Source organism: Triticum urartu, chromosome 6A (genome assembly GCF_056163025.1).
Source record: "Triticum urartu cultivar PI428250 chromosome 6A, HENAU_Tu73, whole genome shotgun sequence".
Lineage (NCBI taxonomy): Eukaryota > Viridiplantae > Streptophyta > Magnoliopsida > Poales > Poaceae > Triticum > Triticum urartu.
The window spans coordinates 584,365,164-584,388,865 of record NC_141878.1 but is presented as its reverse complement, the minus strand read 5'-3'; the positions used below and the strand labels follow the sequence as shown (position 1 = coordinate 584,388,865).

Genomic DNA, 23,702 nt, shown 5'->3' with positions numbered 1-23,702 from the left:
ACCAATGTCGGTGTCAAAACCGGCGGATCTCGGGTAGGGGGTCCCGAACTGTGCGTCTAGGCCGGATGGTAACAGGAGACAGGGGACACTTTGTTTTACCCAGGTTCGGGCCCTCTCGATGGAGGTAAAACCCTACTCCTTCTTGATTAATACTGATGATATGGGTAGTACAAGAGTAGATCTACCACGAGATCAAGGAGGCTAAACCCTAGAAGCTAGCCTATGGTATGATTGTTGTGTATGGAGTTGATCCTCTACGGACTACAACCCTCCGGTTTATATAGACACCGGATAGGGTTTAGGGTTACACAGAGTCGGTTACAATGGTAGGAGATCTTGAATATCGCATCGCCAAGCTTGCCTTCCACGCCAAGGAAAGTCCCATCCGGACACGGGACGAAGTCTTCAATCTTATATCTTCATAGTCCAGGAGTCCGGCTGAAGGTATAGTCCGGCTATCCGAACACCCCCTAATCCAGGACTCCCTCACCTGTAAATTACGGTGGAGGCACTCTTGGCCTTTCTTCTTTAATATATGATATGCACACTCGTGCATATTCGAGAAAAAAAGACATTGTTCTTCATGTTTTGCACTTGAACTCATTTCATAGTTGGTTAATAATATCTACTTATATCTATTAGGTATCTCATTGTTATTGATGATATATGGTCAAAATCAGCTTGGAACGCTATTAAGAATGCTTTCCCAGAGAATGATTTTTCTAGCAGAATTATAGATACTACACGCATTGTTGATGTAGCAAGATCATGTTGTCTAGATGGTAATGGCCGCGTGTATGAAATGGAAGCTCTAAGTGTTCTCCCTGATTGTTTTTCAAAAGAATATTTGGTTCCAAGGACCGTTGCCCTGATGTGCTAAAACAAGTTTCAGACAAAATGCTGAAGAAATGTGGAGGCCTCCCATTGGCAATTATCAGTATATCAAGTTTATTGGCAACAAAACCGGTGGTCAAAGATGAGTGGGAGAGGGTCAGAAGGTCTATTGGTTCTGCATTGGACAAAGACCAAAGTTTAGATGGAATGAATAGCATACTATCACTTAACTACAATGACCTTTCACCTGACCTGAAGACATGCTTGTTATATTTATGTATATATCTTGAGGATTATGTGATTGAGAGAGATATTTTAGTGAGGCGATGGATAGGAGAAGGCTTTATCTGCGAAGAGCGTGGACAGAGCAAGCAAGAGGTTGCCGAGAACCATTTCTATGAGCTAATTAACAAAAGCATGGTCCACCTCGTGGAGATTGGCTATGATGGAAATGCTCGTGCTTGTCAAGTCCATGACATGATGCTTGAGCTCATTATTTCAAAATCAGTGGAAGATAATTTCATCTCTTTGGCAGGCCATAGTGAAACTGATTTGACAAATTGTCGTGGTTTTATTCGGCGATTATCAGTCCATCATATTGACCAAGAGCTTGCATCTATATTGAAAAATGAAGATCTGAGCCGTGTACGATCTCTGACAATGATAGCATCAACTTGCATCATACACTTGCCTAGGCTTGCTGAATTTGAAGCTTTGCGTGTACTAGACTTTCAAGATTGTGAGAATCTGCATGAGTATGGTATGAATGACATAGATAAGCTATTCCAGCTGAAGTACCTGAGCTTAAGGGGCACTGGCATGTCGAACCTACGATCAGGAATTGTGAGGCTATATGGTCTAAAAGACGCTAGATCTTAGAGATACACATATAGAAGAATTGCCCTGGAATTATTTAGCTCATTAAGCTAAAACATCTACTTATTTCAAGATGTTCTGGTTTTCCTCGTGGTGAAACGAAGATACCAAATGGGATTGGAAATATGTGGAATTTACAGGTGTTCTCGGGCTTCAATATTATCAAGAGTTCATTGTGCTATCGAGGAACTAGGGAATCTAAACGGTTTGAAAGAAATTCTTGTACAGTTGGACAGTAAAGGATCTCAGGAATATAGAAGGCATGAAGAGATGTTACTTTCCTCACTAAGCAAGCTTGCCACCTACAAACTTCAGTCTTTACGGATACTCTCTCATAATTCAACACCCCTCCAGTTCTTAGATTCCTGGTCCCCTCTGCCATATAACCTCCAAATATTTGGGATGTCCACTAACTACTATTTACCAAAGATGCCAAAGTGGATTGTACCAGCACTCACTAGTCTTGCACACCTGGACATTAATTTGATTGAAGCAACAGAGGAGGATCTGCGGATACTTGGAGAGATGCCTTCCTTACTTTGTCTAAGTCTACCATTGGACGCAGTCCAAAAAGAAAGGCTTACAGTACAAGGCCTTACATTCCCGTGTTTGAAGGAACTCTACCTTCCCAGTTCTGGAGGTGCAATTTACTTGACATTTGAAGAAGGGGCAATGCCAAAGCTGGAGAAGCTGGTGCTGCCGTTGTTTGTTTTAGTGGCAGAAGCCTATGGATTCTACTTGGGTCTTGGCCACCTCCCATGTCTGAGAGATGCCAAAGTTGATCTTTGCATTGATGCTGGCACATCTTCTGAAAGCAAATCTGCTGCAACTGCCTCTATAATGAACGAGGCAAATAGCCATCCCAATCATCACAGGTTATCTACCCGAGAAATATTATGTATAAAGCATGAGAGCTAGCTATCAGGGGAGTGCTATATCATGACATTTCACTACCAATGAAAGAGGTTTTAATCATAATCAACAATTTCCATACAACACTTTCTGTGCGCAACTTTCCTCACTCCCAGATATTATTATTATTATGACATGCTGTCCCTTCATCTATTCAGGGGACCTTCTGTTGAAGCAAGTGCCTAATGGTATACTGCTGGCTTGATTGGAGTGTTATGGTGATGCAAAAACTCTAAAGCTGCCTTTCCTTTTGTCTTCCAGATGGGAATGTGTGTGTCCAAGCTCAAGCAAAGGTGTCCCCAAAAGAAGTGATGTTTTAGTTGCTGTGAAAGATGCATGGTTTTCATGGTATGTCGTATTATCAGGTTTTTGTTTTCTGGGGATCTTGTATTATCAGAATTTGTTGCATCAATTACTATTAGTAAAAATTAAGTTCACCTCTAGGTGAAGCTTCTCTGTTGTGTATGTACTCGAGAAGTACAACTTAATTTGATGGATCATGCCTTCGGTTAAGTTGAAACAGTTGGGTTCAGAGAGATATGATGTCAGGTTTTCAGAGTTGTAACGTTGTTTTGTCACTCCTATACTCTGAACTCTTCTACTGAAGTGTGAGATGTTATACTCTACTCTGAAGCTAGTAAAAAATTTGAGACCCTCGAAATTTCTGGCATTTCGCAAAATATTTCGTTAGCTTCACACCGAAAACATGTCCCAAGTTCAAATGAAATTTCATGGAAATCTGAAGGAACTCACTGGAAATTTTGCTGGCAGTAGAGGATACTGAACTCCGGTAATCTACTGAACATATTTCGTACTAATCAATTGCATAGAATAAAAGTTGGGACCAGCAATGTCGGTATCACCTCGAAGACTTTGTGCCAGCCGCAACAGATGTCGCCGCTTCTCCGTCGGCGACCGCCCCACTCCACCCACTGGCCCCAGCAGCGTCGCCACAAGCACCAGCTGCCGGAACTGAAGGTTCGAGGCTGTGCCACCGCCGCCACGTGATCTCAAACAGAGACTATGAGAAAGGGGCGACATGGAACTCCCAAAAGGGACTACAAGTATTTCGTTGTTCCCTAGGAGCATTTGTCTGTAATGATATGCTGACTAAACACTGAAACGATCCAACAAACACATGATGAAATGACAACTTTAAATCACAACACCCATTTTCACAAAGTCACGCGCAAACACTCGCGACGAGAAGGACGAGCTGAATTCACATGATGCCATTAGTTTAATTTATACTCTAATAATACACTAGAACCACTATTATTCAGAAAAAATGTAAATCCAATTTGCACTCTAAATTCATATATACATTTTTGGTAAAACATCATGCCAGTAGTTTAACTTATACTCTAGAACTTTTTACAATTTTTCTTACCTAATAATACACTAGAACCACTATTAAGATATTTGTTAGTCCAGACTTTTTACAAATATCTAAAATAATATCAAAGGATGTTACTTAAAATACACATGCACACATACATACAAATACACGTATTCACTATGTTATTCATGCAATTGTCAAATATAAATTCAAAAGGCATGCAATTTTATTCATTTTTATTCTCCATTTAAGGGATTCCAATTTCAAGATATTCAGAGAAGTGAAGAAACAAAATAAATCTTAATTGTTGGACAATTTAAGTCTACTTGTCAATGATATGTATTAAAATACAAATGCCAATACAAATGATTGTTTGCATCATTTTTATGTGTTAGCTATGCTAACTAAGAATTGGAAATATATATACTCACTAAAATGTAGCTATGATCAAAAGATTATATAAAATATTAAAGTTCAATATAAACTATATTGGTAACGGTGTGGCACATAAGCAAAAGTAGCACACACCTCCTTTGTTTCCTCTAATTACATGCATTAGGATGACTTACACTTCTTCCACGTACATTTCTTTTGGCTGAATTTGGTCAAATTATTCTGGTGGAATGAACCATGTGAGTTATGAGCTGCTAGGATACATCAAAGAGCAGCAGACAATCAAAGAGAAGAACAATGATGATCGGAAGCGGGCCATGGAAGAGCTTGCTACGGAATGGGAGCAGAAGAAAATCGACTGGAATAGGCGCAAGAGAGAGAAGGAAGATCGCTTTAATCGAACCAGGTCCGCAGACGAGCACCCAATAGTTACGTGTATTGTATGGATTTATTTTTTGTATGCATGATGAAGAATATGGGTCTGAGTGGGAAGAATTTTGTAAGTCCCAGAGGCTTGCTGTGATTCTTGCTCGTGCCATAAGGAATCAAGAGAGGAAGGAGGAGGAGGAGGAGGAGGAGGAGAAAAAGAAGAAGAGGGAGGAGGACATAGAGAGGCGCAAGGACCAGAGTCTAGCTGAGATTCATGCTAGAGCAATAAGCGATGTGGACAAAAGGGAGGAGGAGGAGAAGAAGAAGAGGGAGGAGGAGGAGGAGGATGAGAAGAAGTGAGAGAAGGAAATGTGATGTGAAAGAGTAGTAAGACTATTAGTGAAATCCTGTGTGTGTGTGTGTACTATGAGATGAACCCACGTAATGTGACATGCATGGATTTTTTTTAATTTAATACCTGTTGGACAAGGTGGTATTAGTATTGTGACTTTGCTCTCTCATGCATGTCAATTTCATTTCCATCTTACTTCTGCTTAGTAGAAATTTAAACTGAATGGCAACTTTATCTTTGATATATTTGTTAATATTTTCCTTCACATATGCACATTTCTCATGTGCTATTGTTTAACAATTGATGATCCGAATTGGCAAAAGATTGAGCACATTCTAAATAAAAAGTTTTCCATTTGGATGCAACTGCAACTATTAGCCCTCAAGATTGTTGCTATGTTTCTGATTTGTTTGCCAACTGTCAGTTGGGCACGCTACTGAAGGAGATGGAGTCGAAACAGTTACACTTGCCGCCAAATAAACAACATGTACTTCCCTTTGTCTGGTTTTAGCTACTTGGTTTGTTGATTCCTGCATGTTTGTGTTGGAAGTGATGTTGCGTTCATACTCTATAAATGGATTTGGTCGTCTACTATGGTGGTATGTAATAGATGTGGCACCTTTATTCTTAGGAACATACATAAACTTAGGATTCTTATTAAGAAGATTTTTCTCAATAGTTTTAATAGAAGCAAAACTAGAACCCAAATTATTAATGATTTCATCCAAGTTGTCAATTCTAATGTGACTTTGTTCTACTCTTTCAATAATTATTGGATCTTTCGCTTTTAAGATCTTTAATATGGTTCCTACCTTTGAGCTAAATCGAATAACTTGACTATGGACCCTCTTATCTAGACTCTCAATATGTTCAATAGTGGCCATTTTATTTTCAATAACTTCTAATCTTCGCATAACATTTCCAAAGTCAATGTCGTTCCATCTATAGTAATAGGTGGTTATCCTACTAAATTTCCCAAGCATTGAAAGCATCATAAGGGTTACTACTCAAGAATTTCCCTACGGTAATAGTGTCAAACACAAATCTATACCAAGTAGTAACACCCACATAAAAATTACGAAGAAGAACTATAGTGGATTGCTTACGAGTTGATTTATTTTGAGCATGGCAAATCATATACCAAGCAACTTTTAAACTCTCTCCTCCCTTTGTTTAAAATTAAGTACTTCATTCTCGAGTGTACAAGCAACAAGCGAAGTACTAGCCATATTGGTAAAGCAAGCCAGCACAAAGTAAACTATTTTGTTGTGTTTTTCGGTTTTTTAGAGAAGTGGAGGGAGATGAAAAAGAGAGGCAAATAAAAAGGAAAATAAAAAGTAGAGAAAGTAATTGATAATTTGAGTAAAGGTACTTATATAGTTTTGATGAAAGCTCCCCGGCAACGGTGCTAGAAATTCTTCCTGCTACTTGTAAACTGTGTTGGGATTTTCCCCGAAGAGGAGGGGTGAAGCAGTACAGTAGAGATAAGTATTTCCTTCAGTGAGAGCTAAGGTTACCGAACCAATAGGAGCACCAAGCAAAACCGAGTCAAGCAGCACTTGCACCCACAAGAGCAAATGCTTGCACTCAACACGGGCAAGGGGGTTGTCAATCCCCTTGAACTCTTTACTTGCAAGGTTTAAATCTGATAGTTATAGATAGATAAATTGTAAAAGAAAATAAAATTAAATAAGTTACAACAAAGTATTTTTTGTTTAATCAATATGATTAAGGTAGACCCATTGGCCATAGTTTTCACTAGAGTCTTCTCTGTCGAAACAATAGCATACGGTGGGTAGACAAATTACTGTTGGGCAATTAATAAAAAATCACATAGTTAAGATGTTATTAGTAGAACGCATGTGCATTGCTACGGGCTACAATGCATATAAATGAATCAAATAATGATCAACCACACAATATTTCCTAAGTGAATGCCATAATTTTTTAACTAACATGGTTTTAACTACGCTTTTTAATACTGAAAGTTTTATAAATAAAAATTAAATCAAATAATGACAAAGTTTACACATAATTTAAATCAAAATATTGCTTTTTATAATATGTAAGAGTAAACATATAATAATGAAAGTTTCATAGAAAAATAAGTTTTCTAAGGAGGGATGAATTAGTGGCATTGTTATTACCCTTAAAGAAGAAAGAAAATAAAATAAAAGCTAAAATAAAATCAAAATAATAAAGTTTCATTAGGAACGATGAATTAGTGGCACTGATATTATCCTTAAAGAAGAACGAAAATGAAATAAAATTCAATCAAAATAAAAAATATTATAAGGAACAGTGAATTAGTGGAATTAGTATTACCCTTAAAGAAGAAAGAAAATAAAAAAGTAACTAAAATAAAATAAAAAGGAATACATATGCCCCGTTGCAACGCATGACCAATTAGCTAGTAAGCATATAATAGTGCAATTTTCAGAAAAAACAAAATTTCCTGAAAAGGAATGAAACTCTGGCAATTGTATTACCATTAAAGAAGAAGAAAATGAAAAAAAAAGAAAAAAACAAATACTAAAGTTTTCTCAGAAACAATACATTAGTGGCTTTGGTATTACCCTTTGAGAAGAAAGATAATGAAAAAAACTTTAAAAATATCAAAATTATGAGATTTTCGAAGGAAGAATGAATTAGTAGCATTGGTATTACCATTATAGAAGACAAAATAAAACCAAATTCAAAATAATAAAATTTTCTAAGAAAAAATGAGTTATCTGCTTTGGTATTACCCTTTAATTAAGGAGGAAGAAAATGAAATAAAAGCTAAAACAAAATTAAAATAACAAAATTTTCTAAGAAACAATGAATTAGTGGCATTGATACTACCCTTTAAAAAGAAAGAAAATTTAAAAACCAAAACAATTAATGAAACAATTTGCACGCAATTCACTCAGAAATTGAGCTTTTTATAATATGCGAGAATAAGCATAAAATAGTGAAATTTGCCAAAAATGAAGTTTTCTAAGAAGAACTGATTAGTGGCATTTTTATTACCCTTAAACAATAAAGAAAATCAAACGAACACGTAAGCAAATGAAAATAATGATGTTTTGTAAGAAACAATGAACTAGTGTTGGTATTACCCTTTAAGAAAAAGAAAAAGAAAAAAACTAAAAGAAGTAAAAATAATTATGTTTTTAAGAAGAATGAATTATGGACATTGGTATTACCCTTTAAGAAGTAAGAAAAAACAAAATCGAAATCAAACAATGACACATTTCACAAAATAAACAAAAAAATTGCACTATTTTCAAATATGCAAGAATAAACATATAATGGTGAAATTTTTGCAAAAAAAAGTTTTCTAAGAAGGAATGAATATGTGACATTGATATTACCCTCAAAGAAGAAAGAAATTAAATATTTTTTATAAGGAACAATGAACTCCGGCATTGGTATTACACTTTAAGAAGAAGAAGAAAAAATATTTTTTAATAAAAACTTGCACACAACTTTGCATTGAAATTACAGTTTTTTATAGTGTGCAAAGAATATTAATATAATAATGTAAGTTTTCGTACATTTACACACACCCAACATCCCAAAAATGCCTAGAAACTAAATGAAAAATTGACTAATAAAGAAAAAAAATAAAAAAAATAACAAACCGAGAAAGGCGAGGACTTGGTCGCACTGGTAATGGCTTTAGCCCATTTAGGATTAACCGGCCGAAATATTTGGTGGTTAGTCGAAAAAAACCCACCCCAGAACAACTCACATAATAGAATAGAAAAAAGGACCATGAATCTCAAAGCAGAAATCAACGCCCAAAAAATTGCTGATCGGAAATCAATTTTTGGGCGAGTTACATATAGCTAAAATGGTGTTAAAAATACTCATGCAAAAAATACCCATGTAAAAAAGAAAAACTGACCGAAAATATAAAGATAAGTAAAAGCAAAACGCATACAAACAAACAAAATATGCAACTTGTAACGGGCTTGAAACCCAATAGAGAAATCGACTTACCCCAAACAATGGCGAGTCAAAAAGATCAGCCTAAGAAAAAATCGAATTACCCCAAACAAGGGCAAGTAAAAAAACCAACCTAAAGAAAAATTGACTTGCCCCATATAGGGGCATGTCAAAAATCAACCTATGAAAAAATTGAGTTGCCTCAAACAAGGGCAAGTCAAAAATCATGCTAAGAAGCCATGAAACAACACAAGACAAAAAAAAACAGCACAAATCTTGACAAATGAATCGACAGTCAGAAAAATAACTTGCCTAAATTTAAAAATCAGGCAACCTACATATAGCTAAATGTTATTGTTACCGGTACACATCTCGTGCCAACCTGATGCCCAAGCCATCTTCTCCCCCGCAAAAAAATAAATAATAATCTACCCATCTTCTCACTTTTTCCACGTAAAGGAAATGATTAGACTTTTCAAAAGAAACAAACAGAAGAAGCCAGTGCTGTTGTTTTCCCCGAGTTCTCACAGCACAGCAAAGGTTTCGAGCTGCGAGCGGCTCAGCGGTCAGTGGGACAATTTTCTTTCTTGACTGCTTTCTTTTGGAGGAGAGCACTAGTCAGCGCACGTATACCGGCTTGAGTGTCTCAAAAGAAAAAAAAACGCATACTGACTTGAGAAAACCAGCACAAGCAGGAGCACGTGCAAAGATGCATGTTGGCCGAGGGCAGTGCACACGATGGTACTCTGCCCTCTCGTGTCATGCACGGCCAGAGCAGGCACTGAACAAGTTGGGATTTGGAAACTTCACTCACAGCCCATATACCAACTTTCTTCACCAAGTTATTAATGTAACTATTTTGTTCTCAGAAACGAGAGTTAATGTAGCTACAAGGTGCACGTACGCTACGTACCCTGGATCTGGATCCAGTGCACTGCACTAACGGTGATCACTGCAGTGCGTCCTACGATCGATCTCTCCTCCCCTCATAGATTTAATCCACTTTAGGTTTGCCCTGCCCGTGCACACAGGCCATAAATACTACTCCCACGTACGTACACGCAGGACAATAAAGCCCTGTCCATGCACACATGCGAATAAATGGCTGCCTTTGCCTCAGCCATGAGCATGCATGCACTTGCATCGGTTGGACGTCCAGTGTCCGTCCCCGGACCGGGACCGGCACGGCACAGTCTGCTCGCGGACGTGGCCACCACGAGCTGCAGCTGCGCGCCGCCCAGCCGCTCCATATGCGGCAGCAACAGCAGCAGCGTCGGCCCTAGGGAGATAAAAGAAAAAACAACTAGGAAATTTGTACGATTGAAAACCAACTTGGACTCTGGGTCCATGAACTTCTGCTTTCAGGATTCAGACCTCTAGGGAGATAAAAGAAAAAAAACAACGGCGTTGCAAGAAGATGAACTAACCAGAATCTACAAAAAGTGACTGGAGATGAATGAAACCTTGTGGATGAGCCATGAGGTCGTCGTGTGACAGTCGATCGAATCACAAGCAGCAGAATCGAACTAGGAAAATAACCATAAGTAAAACTGACACCAGTGCCCATTGTATGGCTTCTACACAGTCTAGGCTGTACAATAGAAGGCGACTTAACTGACTCGTATTTGCCGCAACAACAAGAGCGCCTATTTGCCGCTGCTGCGTCACTCCTCCTCCTAGCTCTCCCATTTTATTTTCGTTTTTTCATCGTTTTTTCCTTTCTGTTTTTGGTTTTCCAATATATTTATCTGGTTTGCCACATTTTCATATGAGTTTTTTTCTTCATAAAACAGTATTTTTAACAAAAATATAGTTTTTCCTCATTACATTAACATTTTTTAAATGCTTAAAGATAAAAAATACATTAATTTTTTAAATGCCGAGATAAAAAAATGCTTGAATATTGTTTTAGCAATACATATTTTTTTCAATAATTAAAAATATAATCATGAAAGAAAATGTTAATTTAAAGATATGAGTGCATTTCAGAAATTTACACGGAGTTTGAAAAATATTTATGATTTAAAAAAATTGTAATAAATTATAATATGTAAAAACAGGAAAATTGGAAAAAGGGGAAAATAATAAATATGAAAGAAGAAAAAACTGTAGAAACCAAGCCGAAGAACAGGAAATGGTAAAAAGGAAAAAGAGTCAGCTGCAAATGGGTCGATGCTGTGCACATTCAGTGTGGGTTTGATCGCCAAATTGATGTGGTGAGCATGGGATGGGAAATACCGCCTATGGCGGCATAGAGCACAGAGTCGCCGACTTCGCCCGAACATGGGTCATGGCTAGTAAAGGACATCACCTTATCCAGGTTTTTTTGCGGTAGATCTGGTTTGTTTGCCCGTCGTTTGCGGGTAAGAGATGTGGGTTTGGTCTTTTTTGCGTTTTTTTCCTTTCTATTTTTTTTACTATTTCCTTTTCTTCCTGTTTTTCATATACCTTTTTTAGCTTTAAACTGTAGGAGAGGCTTCTATTGTTGCTACATTAAGAAAACACAGAAAGTTAAATTTACATAAGGAAGAGGAAAGGAATCCCCTTATAAAAGCAAAATCATATAGAGAGCTAAATCAGAAGCAATAGTTTTTTGGTTCGGAACCACCAGCACACGAGTCTCCTCGTGCTCGGGGTGTGCCTCCATTCGGCACAAAATCAGAAGCAATAGTTAGTTACAATTTTGAAAAAAAAACAGTTATATAATCACTAAGCTCTGTGAAATCATATATTTTAGCCAAGTCAAATCAGCCTTGTCCTTTCAGCCCAAGCCCTGATTATAGGTGTGAATTGCTTAAATATTAAGTTGTTTCTCTCTTTCCAAATATTCCAGGCTGCAGTGGTAAATGTTTCAATGAAAAGTCTGCCAGTGTAGTGGTGCTTGGCCCATTGCATAGCTTCAATCCGCGCGTGATTCAAACTTCATATACTTTTTATATTTTGCCGTTTCTCTTTCACTTTTAAAAAACATGGTTTTCAAAACTGCATTAACATTTTTAAAATTTGCAGATCAACATTTTTATAAAGTACAGGGTAACTCTATTTAAAATTACACAACAATATTTTCAATACACCAAACACTTTTTAGTTATATTAATATATTTTTTTGACCATGAAGACTGCAGGGCTTGCACCCCACAGCATTTTATTAATAAAGGCAAAAAGGCATACAGGGCTTCCTCAAGGTGAGGAAAGAAAGAAAGAAAAAAGAAATAAAGAAAAGAGGGAAGACTCTAAAGAAGGCTATACAGAGAAGGGGTGCACTATACCTAATAATTACAAAGAAACAAAGAAGCAACTCCCCTCAAGGAGGAAGAAAATCAATCCACTTAAGTAGGAATATTAAAACATATGAACATTTATTTAAAAAAAGCCAGAACAATTTTTCAAATAACACTATTTTTTTACTCTTGTGATTCTTTTTCAAAATGTCCAAACATTTATTTAAAAACTGTGAACAATTTTTAAATGGCACAACCACAATTAAGAAAATGCGGACATATTTAAAATCAGAAATCTTATCTGGCGGACGTTCACTGGGAGAGGGGTGGCAAACATACCCCTTTTGATGGCAGTTTTACTTCTATGATGAGTTCAAACGGTGGCAGTTCTAAATGAAAAATTGCCTTCTCTGACAGTAACTGCCATATTACTTAAAGAAAAGTAGCTGCCATATTGCTCTGAATAAAGTGCCATTCCTCACAACTAAATATGCCAGCAAAATCGTTCCCAAATGCTACCCCTCCTGGCGATCGTTCGCCAGCGAAGGGGATCCTTTAAAAATCGTTCCCAAGCACCACTGGCGTGACCCAATGTCCATAACGATCTGGTTCTTTTCTCGGTCTCTGTACACGTTGTGCTATAAGAGAATTTTGAGCATTAGAAGCTCCACCTGACACTGTATCCTCTGACTAACTATCAGCGACGTCCGACTCAACATATAAATCATCTGTATGACCTAAACACCGTCTGCGAGAGTGATATTCTAGTGAGGCGATGGATAGCAGAAGGCTTTATCTCTAAAGAGCGTGGACAGAGCAAACAGGAGGTTGCCGAGAACCACTTCTATGAGCTAATTAATAAAAGCATGGTCCAACCGGTGGAAATTGGCTATGATAGAAAGGCTCGTGCTTGTCAAGTCCATGATATGATGCTTGAGCTCATTATTTCAAAATCGGCTGAAGACAATTTCCTCTCTTTGGCAGTCCACAGTCAAACTGATTTGGCGAAGCGTGGTGGTCTTATTCGGCGACTATGAATCCAGTATATTGACCAAGAGCTTGCATCTATATTGGCGAGTGAAGAGCTGAACCATGATACGATCTCTAACAGTGATAGCATCAACTTGTATCAAACACTTGCCTAGACTTGTTCGGTGTCAAGCTTTGCGTGTACTAGAATATAAAGATTGTGAGAGTCTGCATGAGTATGATATGAATGGTATAGCTAAACTATTTCTCTACTTTTACAAAAAGCTGAGTTGATGATGATGGTGTGCCTGCCATCCTTTATTTACAACCGTTCGATTTACATCCAACGCATCTGAGACAAACTATGTCAGTTTTACAAAAAGCCCCCCGCACTCCACTACTCGTTTGTACATAACATAACCCCCTGCCTCTCACCTCATCTAGCCATCTCATGACAAAATAAGAACCTGGAGAGGTCGCTGCTCTTGGTGTCGTCTGCCCCCAACGCCTCTCATGCCTTCGCTTGGGCCGCATTGCCAACCACCACCACGACCCCCTCCTCCTCGCCATCTCCTCTGCCTCCTTCCAAGTCATCCTGAGTTACATTCATAGCTGTCTAGAAAAAATAAACAAAATCGATACTCAAAAAATAATTTTTGAAGATCATTTTTTGCAAAGCACAATAAGTGTTATTTCTTCATAAAGTTTTGGATGCAGGTTGAACACTTGAACGCTTTTGTTTGCAAAAGATATTTTTTTAAATCTATTTTCCTACATTTACTATTCACCTATATGCTTGTGAGCTCTAGAGAAGAATGAATATCCGAAGAAACCTATCGATATTTGTTAAACATGAGATTACCCGGATCAATGCATTTCGGTGTTGCGTGCAACGCACGGGCATCTTACTAGTCAACTGAAGTACTTGAGCTTTAGGGGAACTCAGATGTCGAAGCTACCATCAGGGATTGTGAGGCTATATGGTTGCCGCCATAAGTAATGAGGCAAATAGCCATCCCAATCATCCCAGGCTATCTATCTGGGGTGAAATGGAAGAGAGTTGCACCAAGGAAGAGAGCTCCACCGGCAATGAAGAGAGCTAGCAGCTGTCAGAGAATTGTTATATCCTGACATTTCACTACCAACACAAGAGGTATTAATCATAATCAACAATTTAATTTCGGACAACACTTTCTGTAGGCAACCTTTCAGACGCTTAGATGTGACATGTTCTCCCTTCATCTATTCAGGGGATCTTTCTGTTAAACGCAAGAACACGAAGGTGTGCTGTTGCCTTGATTGGAATGTCGTGGTGATGCCTGAACCTGAAGACGTCACAGGAGAAGTGGCGTTGGTACTATTTTGTTTTCAGGAAATCTTGTATCAGAATTTGTTGCATTGATTTATTGTTAAGAATTATTAAGTTCACCTCCAGGTGAAGTTTCCCTATTGTTTGTGTACTCGTGTGTAACTTGGTTTAATGGACCATCCATTTATTTAAGGTGAAACAGCTGGACACAAGTTTTTGTTCTCAGGTTTCAGAGTTGAAACGTTTTGTCACTCCAATACTCTGAACTCTTCCACTGTAGCTTGAACTGCTGTACTCTAAACTGCTTCACCTACCAGGTTTCAGTCTGAGAGATGTAAGCGGGGCGTGAGATTTGGGATGTAGTGTACATAGGGAAATGATTCAGCAGGAAGTATCCTATCCAGCATTGAACTTCTGGCCATCTGCATCAACTCGGCACTTGGCAACAGCCAGTCATTCTCGTGCTCTGCTGCTGCCGGTCGCTCTGTTTTCTTCCTCTGCTGCCTGCCTGAGTGCCTAACGGAATCGATCGAGTACCTCCATGGATCAAGGTTTGACACAATCAACGAGAAAACTGAATGTTTGTAATCAAGTTTGTTGCAGTTTGATTATAGCTAGTACAAAGTTTTTTTCTTTCTAGGGTATAGCTAGTGCAAAATTGAGGGTGCATAGGTACAGAGGAAGATGCAGGGTCAGGTCAGGAGTTCAGGGTGCACGCATGGGGTGCAGTACAATAGTGTACAGAAGCTGTACGTACGTGTTCGACGGTCCCAGGCGAGACGCAGAGAGTGGACGTACAGGGCTTAGGTATCGACAAAATGCTACTGAACCAATTCTTGGACATGTCGAGTTGTGCTACTCGGAGATGCTCAACATCAATCCCAGGCATTTCCCATGCGATTTGTATTGGCCTTGCAAAAATTGTTCCCATGCAGATCTTAGCCAACACATACAGTAGTGGCCTCGCCCACTACTGAACTGTGAGCAGATGAGGTTTCAGACCAATTGTTCTTGAAAAGGGTTTCAGACTAATTTCTGAGTTGCAGTTGCAGGCTGCTCTAGAATTCAGGAGGGACTTGCCGTGAATTTTACGGCCTTTCAAAGATGTTGCTATGCAATTTTCATGGCCAACATAGCTCAACTATTGGACTTGCCGTGAACAGACGATTTTTCAGACCAAATTTAGAGTTTCGGTCCGCTTTAGAATTCTAGCACGATGATTTGATGTTATATACATGGTTCATGCTTGCACAGTCCTGGACGGTTGCAGGACCAAATATTAAGCTTGTATGGTTACATGAGACGAGCTCTTGCTTTTAGGATTCAGGAATACAGGGAAGAGGAAAGAAAAAAGTGGCACTTCCCAAGAATGAAAATGTAAGATGATTGATTTATTAAACACAGCCTACAAAATTAATTGAGAGTGAGTGAACCTTGTGAACATACAAGGATGAGTCAGCAGGTCGTCTTCAAACAAGTACGTACGTAAAAGGGAAGTCAATTGTGTGACTCATACCAGTGACTGTTGTTAACTTGTGCTTCCACACAGTTTGGGTTACAGACAGAGCGCTGCTGCTTCCATTTTTTTTAGAAAAGGAGGAATACCCCGGCCTCTGCATCTAAAAGATGCATACGGCCAATTTATTAATTATTAACACAAGATATACAAAGTCGTACAACAGTAAGACCAAAACCACCATCTTCACAACCTCTGTCGCTACTCCTATCTAACTGATGAAGGGGCGCTGATGGTCTGGGCCTAATACCAAACAGATCTCGCAGCCAAACCTAACATCTAAGACCTGAGGTCTCAAACAGGACGCCTGCCGGGTATGGGCACCCACCAGTCCGGCGTGCTCCTCAACCAGGACGCCTGCCGGGTATGAGGCCGCCACAGCCACCTGCCACATATCCATCTTTAAAGTTGTACTGTTGCACCGGCCTTGCCCGGTCTCGCTGCCGCCGACGCCACCACGACGCCAGACAGCGTCGACCTCCTGCGCGTGTCCGTCAACACACATCTGACGCCAAGCCTCCGCTGCTCCATGCCGCCAAGAGCCGCCACCAAGAATATGTAGAAAGAAACACCGCTCCACCGAAAAGGAGGCAGCACACCCCCACCCGTCACCTGCAGACCCTTCCATCCGATCCCAATGTCCTTGGCGTCGCCTCCAGGAAGGTTACGGTGCACAGGGCGCCGCCGACGCCCAATCCGCATCGGATCTTGGGCTTTCACCCGGACATGGGTCGGAGTGGAGAGATGGTGCTCTCAGCAGCGCCCCCAAGGAGGAAAGCGGCGCCAAAAAGCAGCGTCGCCGCTGCCGGCCAGCCAAGGCGGCCAAGGTTTCCCCCGGACACCGATCTGCTCCACCAGAACACACCGAAGGTGGATCCGGCAAGATCCAAACCGAACCGGGGACTGGGAAGGGATGCATGGAGGGAGGGGGCAATACCTCCAGATCTGGCACGCCTGCGGCTCGCTGTCCTCACGGCCGAACCCTCAGGCACGCCGCACCCCACGCCAGCAGGGGCCGCCGCCCTGGATCCGATGGCCTCCGCGAAGAAGCGCCGAAGACCCCACCGCCACCTTCCCCGGCGCCCGCGCGGGCTTTCCCGGCGGTCGTCTCCGGTGGCGGTGAGGGGGGTGGGGAAGGTGGGGGAGGCGGCAGGGGGAAACCCTAGAATCCCCCGAGTCGCCCTAGGGGCGACGCGAGGGACGGGAGGGACGGGCACGCGTGAAAAAACCTGTCACCAGTGCGAATTCGCGCGGAGCCCTGGCGGCCGCGGTGCTGCTGGCTGGGAAGAAACAGGGTCAGGGAGAGGGGAGTTAGGAACCTTTAGTCTGGCTCAATAAAGTGTACATTATCTACATATACACCCATTGTTTGAATACACATTTTGAAAAGTTGAAAAATTCGGAACAAAAATCCCGCGGGTATATCCGGACATTCTATGTGCATGCACAAAGTTTCGGTGAAAAACGACATTTTTTGTGGCTTGTGTAAAAAAGATAAAGAAATGCAAAATGAATAGTTGTAATGAAGCATCAGAAATTGTCTTTTTTACATAAGCCACAAAAAACCTTGTTTTTCACCAAAAACTTTGTGCACGCACAAAGAATGTCCGGATATACACGCGGGATTTTTGTTCGGAATTTTCAACTTTTCAAAATGTGTATTCAGACAATGGGATATGAATTGGGACAAAGAAGAAAGTCAAAAGCAGGAGGTAGGTCCGTGGTTTCAAGTTGAGTAGTGAGTGGTTCCTTGAGGGGAGTCGGCAGAAACTTTTACTCATTTGATTTCCTCCCAAAAGGAGGGGTTTTCCTGTGGTAGGCGCCAAGAAAAATACCATGAAATTAGGCACCAGGTACTATCCATCACACGCATATGCACCTAGGAGCCATTGCCAATTTCCGGCCTCGAACCTCTCAACAACCATTCTTTGAGCGGTTTTGGGAACCTTATGGCAGTTTCAGGAAGATTCCATGCGATATTTTCTTCTTCTTTTTCATCATTTTCTCCACCGATTTGATGTTTTTTTTTTTCATTTCCGCCTTTCCCTTGATTTTTTTTACATTTTAAAAATGCAGGTTAAACATTTTTCAGATACATCTTGATCATTTTCCAAATACATGCTGAATATTTTTAATGCATGATAAATATTTTCAAAATGCATGGTGAACAATTTTAAAACACGGTTGAACATTTTTCACATACACGTCAAACATTTTTACAAATGCACGGTGATTTCGAAATATGTCAAACATTTTTCAAATACACAATGAACATTTTTGAAGGAAATGGATCTGGGCTTCAGTTACAGATATTTACAGATATTTACTGTGCATTTGTTTGGATTTGGATAGTTTTTTCTTGTAGAAGGATACGTTTTCTCTAGGTTTTGAAACGCGGGAGCTATATCTCGCTTACACCTACGGGGCGCTTACCTATAGTCTCGTATGAAGTGGGCGGGCCCAATTTTGATTTGGGCTGTTTCGAGAACCGTCCGGGAAGTTTTAGCAAGATTTCGCATCGTATTCCTTTTTGTTTTTCAGTGTTTTTCTTTACTAATTTTATTTTCTTCTATCTTCCTTTTTTGTGTTTACAAATGCACTTTTAACTTTTTTAATACACATTAAACGTTTTTTAGATACATGTTGAACATTTTTCAAATACATGATGAATACTTTTTAATGCATACTATTTTTTAAATGAATGATGAACAGTTAGGAAATTAATTTGAAAAAAATTCAAATTTAATTAAAACGTTGTAATTAATACACAGTGATTTTTAAGATAATATGTTGATAAATTTATAAATATGCATTGAATAGTTTTTTAAATAAACGACCATCATTTTGTAAACACATGACATTTCTAAAAAAAATACAAGGTTAACATTGTCCAAATACACGATGAACAATTTTTAATACACGGTGAAGTTTTTATATAGATGATTGACATTTTTCTAATCAATATGTGCACAGTTTTTACAATACATGATAAGCATTTTTCAATCACACAATAAATCTTTTTGAAACATATGAACACTTCAAAAATGTATTTAAAAAGTTTAACATGTATTTGAAAAGGCAGGGAAATGACATTTGTTTTAGCAAAACAAGCGATTGCATATACATTGTAGATAAAAAGGTCCATCGCTTGCCATACTAGACATTTGATGTCCTTGCTGCATGTGGTAAGCCGTGGACGGTGTTGGACCGGGCCATCTATTTGTAGGGAATTGGGCTGATAGTCACATAAAGCCATATATATGGACGCACCCTTTTTGAAAGAAGCTAAAATTGAAGCAAAACTCATTGAAATTAAAATTTTGATTTTTTACATAGATCATTACATGAGCTCTTTGTCGGTACATGCCCGTCAAGGTAAATAGGTGAGTCCCTGAATCCGCCACCCCTTTGCTTGTTGCTTAGGCGACCGATGGGAAGGAGGGGATAATTGTGCCGCAACTCTTGCTAGTAGTTTAGGTTAGGGTTGTTGCCATAGCACGAGCGGCGCTCGACAGATGGTGGTGCTTCATCTTGGAGCTGACCTCTTTGGTTTGTACCATCCTTGATTTCGTCCGCTGGGACGTAGTCGGCAAAGCTTGGGCATAGTTTTTTGTCATTTTCTTTGGTGACATGGTTAAGGTTTCATATGCTATGGCAAGCTTTGGTGCCATACGCTTCATATCGGTTCAGGAGTTCAATGACAACAACTACTGAACCGTCCTCCTCAAGTGCAGATGAAGATGTGGGTGGCTTCAATTGGCGAAAGTTGTGGACGCTGCCCCTCCCGAACAAAGTGCTCCATTTCTTGTGGCGCTTGTCTACTCACAGCCTACCGATGCGAACAAAACTCGATAACAGAGGTATGAAAGTAGATACTCGATGCCCTCTCTGTTTTAGACTGGATGAGGATGGTGGGCACTGTTTTATTAAATGCAAGAAGGTAAAGGAGGTGTGGAGGAAAGCGTTGTTGGAACATGTTAGACTGCAACTAATAAATTGTGATGATGCCATGAACTTCATGGATACAATTTTTAGCTTAAATGAAGAGGATAAAATTAAAACATGTATTCTTCTTTGGCGTTGGTGGCATCAGAGAAACAGGGCAAATGTGGGTGATACTATTAAAACTTCTGATGAGATATGCTCCTCAATTAATTACCATGTTATGCATGTTTTGAAGGGGAAGAAAGGAGAGGGAAAAGTGAAGCCACAAACTGCAGAGAAATGGTCTCCACCTCCACCCGGAATCTTGAAAATCAACACCGACGGTTCGTTCGAAAAGGATTCCAGTGCTGGGGGGTGGGGCTTTGTAATCAGAGATGAGCATGGAGAGGTCAAGGCTGCTGGTGCAGGCAAGCTGGAGAGGGTAATGGATGCATTACAAGCTGAAGGTTTGGCAATGTTGCATGCCATCAACACAACAAGTCAAATGGGATGCCACAACGTATTGTTGGAAAATGACTCTGCACAACTGAAGACTGCTGTGACAACTGAAGATTATGATTTGGCGGTTCTAGGAGCTATATTCAGAGATATAAAATTTCAGTTGTGTGTAGGTTTCACGGATGTATGTGTTGTTTATTGCCCTCGGGCCTGTAACTCTGTAGCTCACTGTTTAGCTAAATATGGCGCTAATTTGGGAGCTGGAACTTGGCCGGGACAGCTACCAGACTCTGTACTAAGTGTTGTTGCTGGCGATTTGCCCAGTGGTACCATATAATAGAATGCACTGTGTTCCTTTCAAAAAAAAAATCCTTAAGGGCACGTGACTTTTGGAATGTTATCAATGAAGTTAAAGCCGACTTCGGCTGGAACCACTTCTTTACAGCGGCGCACGGCCCATAGTTGTCGGTCGATGGAAGAAGGGGAGCCTCTTTTGTTGTCGAACCCACTTAATTTTGGACTATTATTATTCGGCAATTTCATCCTCCGCGGCATGGCTTTTGTCCTTCCTAGGTCTAGGTGTTCCACATCAGGACTGAGACAGAGCAATACTAGCTAGTACATGGAAATAAAGAGATGAGGGCAATTTTTTTTCCAGTTTTCGACCGAGTTTTGTCGGGAGGGATGCCAATGAAGCAGCGCACCTTTGCGCCTATCGATATTAGGCGTAGGTGCTTATGGCTTAACTATATCCCCTTCTTTGCCGAGACTCTTGGCAACATTATACTCCCTCCGTCTCGGTTTACAGAGCATGCACGTCATTCTAGGAGTAGTAATCCTCTCGGGTGATTAATAAAGCTCACTGATTCTAAAGAAAAAGGTCCAGGTGTTCCGCTGGAATAGTTCCAGCGTCCACTTCACGCAGTGGCGGACCCACCATTGGGGTGAACTGGGGCGGCCGCCCCGGGTCGCCGGCGGCGGAGGATCGACCCCCACCTACCTATCTTTCCTCCGGCAGGCGTCACCGCGTCAGATTCATCAGAAGAACAGCGGCGGCGGCGACGTTTCTATTCGTGCGGCAGCCAACGATCGAAGGGGTAAGTGACCGTGAGGGAGAGAGAGATTTGGGCCGGTGGACTGGGCTATGTTTCTACAGGCCCAAACAGACGTCTCTCCTTTCCTCGTCAAACAGAAAAAAACCAATCGCTCGATCCAGAAATCTCATCGATCCGTTCCCCTCCCTCCGCTCATGACCTAGACTGCTGGCTGCTGCGGTGCTGCGCCGCCGCCAGAGGCAAGGGGTTCCCGGGCGCGGGGGGCGGCGTCTGCATCTGCTTGATGCCGAGTGCCGGTGATGGATTCCGGTGAAGAGGTGGATTGGATAGGGATAGCTGCTGCTGTCGAACTCGAAGAAGCTGGAGCTGAGGCTGCTACTGCCAAAGAAGCTACGAGTGTGGCAAGGGCAGTGGCTTCGGCGCCCAGATCAACCAACCGGAAGCGACCACATGACTCCGACGACTGGCCGGTATCCTCTTCTAGTCTTCTTGTATCCTTCCTTTGATATGTTAGTCGGAAACTTGGAATGTTGAATAGCAAATAGCCATGGGTGGTCTACACTCAGTTTTGGTGTCATTTGATGTTGTAGGGCATTCCTTTGGCATTTAATTTACCTGATGTGGATCCTGATCCTGGCACACGCAAGCAAATTGAAGAGTATGCAACTCCAGAAATTAGAGATGAAATGAGAAGGGCATATTTGTCGAAAGGTGTGGGGCATTTGTATGGTCATGATTTTTCTCGTACTCGTTTTGGGTAAGATTGGCGGAACTTCAAAAAAGCATGGTATAAAGAGTATGATTGGCTAGAGTATAGTAAAGAGACAAAATCTGCCTATTGTTTCCATTGTTTTCTTTTCAAGCCTCCAAGCATTGGTGACAAGTTTGGCTATGATGTCTTCACTAAGAAAGCCTCCAAGCATTGGCGGAACTTTTGTGCTGCAAGAAATATAATAGCGCTCAATATGGATGATAACATTTCAGCAAGGGGTTACCCAAGAAGATCACGCAAAATGGTTACTTGTCTCCATCATTACAAGGTAACTATATTCAATGAGGTGTTGGATAGAAACATAGTTGAGATGAATAATCGATTTAGTGAAACTTCTACACGCTTGCTGAAGTGCATTGCTTGCCTTGATCCTAGAGACTCATTTAGCAACTTTGATCATGATAAGCTAGTTGAGCTTGCAAATATTTACTCTATTGATTTCTCTTCACAAGAGCGCTATCTATTGACTGATCAACTCAACATATATATATATATATATATATATATATATATATATATATATATATATGAAAAGAAGTACTGAATTCTTGGCTTGTGATTGTTTGAGTTCTCTTGCTCTCAAGTTGGTTCAAAGTAGACAACATCTAGTATTTCCATTGGTTTATCGGCTCATCAGACTTGCATTGACATTATCGGTGGCAACTGCATCAGTTGAGAGGGTTTTCTTAGCCATGAATATTATAAAGATAGATCTTCGAAACAAGATGGGTGATGATTGGCTTAATGATTTGATGGTTTGCTTTGTTGAGCGCAAGATATTTGCCAAAATTAGTGATAAAGAGATTATGCTTCATTTTCATGTCTTGAAGAGCCGTCGAGGTCATCTACCTCCACAACCTCGTGTTCATTATGCAATTATGTCTTAAAGGTATACTACCACCCAGTTACCATCAGATGACCATATCAAAATATACAACTCTCATCACACTTGTGCTAATGCATTCATAATTTTGTAGGTCTCATTTGGAAATTGGAATTATATGTGCTACAAGGCAACTAGCATTTTGTCATGGAAGTTCGTGAAAGAATGTTCAAAACCAACGCCGGGCAGTACATGCCTATCTAACGCCCTATTGGGCCTGCACTACGGGCCTGCATCCTGGCCCATTTCTAGGGTTTCTAGTCGTATGCAGGCCGTGGTGGCTAGTAGGTGGGCTTTTCTTGCATATATGTTATGTTTTTAAATTTTTAATGTTATTTTTTGCATATGTTGTTTTTAGTTATATAATTTTAGTTTCATAAATTTTATATAATTTTAGTTGTATAATTTTTATTTTTATCGATTCTTTTTAGTTGATTCCTTTTGCTATTAGAGTTTTATAAAAGCTTTTTAGTTTTCTATTAAAGTTTGTAACAAAAAATACTTTGATAATTTTAGTTAATATTATTTTGATTCTTTTTAGTTGATTCTTTTTGCTATTGAAGAATATTATATTTAATTGATTCTT

At 40.1% G+C, this 23,702-nt stretch overlaps 1 protein-coding gene, 1 long non-coding RNA gene and 1 pseudogene across 2 annotated transcripts; all 3 read left to right on the top strand.

Moving 5' to 3' along the window:
* The first annotated feature begins 646 nt into the window (after positions 1-646).
* On the top strand, positions 647-2,628 carry LOC125529023 (disease resistance protein PIK6-NP-like; annotated as a pseudogene).
* Positions 2,629-4,584: 1,956 nt separating this feature from the next.
* Positions 4,585-20,743, top strand: LOC147966659 (uncharacterized). The gene is made up of 3 exons (XM_087530909.1): positions 4,585-4,760; positions 4,897-5,017; positions 20,204-20,743. Exons 1-3 carry the CDS (start codon positions 4,585-4,587, stop codon positions 20,741-20,743), a joined length of 837 nt encoding a protein of 278 aa, XP_087387035.1.
* An 874-nt stretch (positions 20,744-21,617) lies between these two features.
* Positions 21,618-23,375, top strand: LOC125513019 (uncharacterized). The gene is made up of 4 exons (XR_015609024.1): positions 21,618-21,931; positions 22,052-22,501; positions 23,064-23,122; positions 23,211-23,375. It is a non-coding gene; the product is annotated as an uncharacterized LOC125513019 (long non-coding RNA).
* The last annotated feature ends 327 nt before the right edge of the window (positions 23,376-23,702 follow it).

Coding starts and splice junctions, on each gene's coding strand:
- LOC147966659 (XM_087530909.1), top strand. CDS start 4,585: ATGAACCATGTGAGTTATGAGCTGCTAGGATACATCAAAGAGCAGCAG. Junction 4,761..4,896: donor GATCGCTTTAATCGAACCAG/GTCCGCAGACGA, acceptor TCGTGCCATAAG/GAATCAAGAGAGGAAGGAGG. Junction 5,018..20,203: donor ATGCTAGAGCAATAAGCGAT/GTGGACAAAAGG, acceptor CATGTTTTGAAG/GGGAAGAAAGGAGAGGGAAA.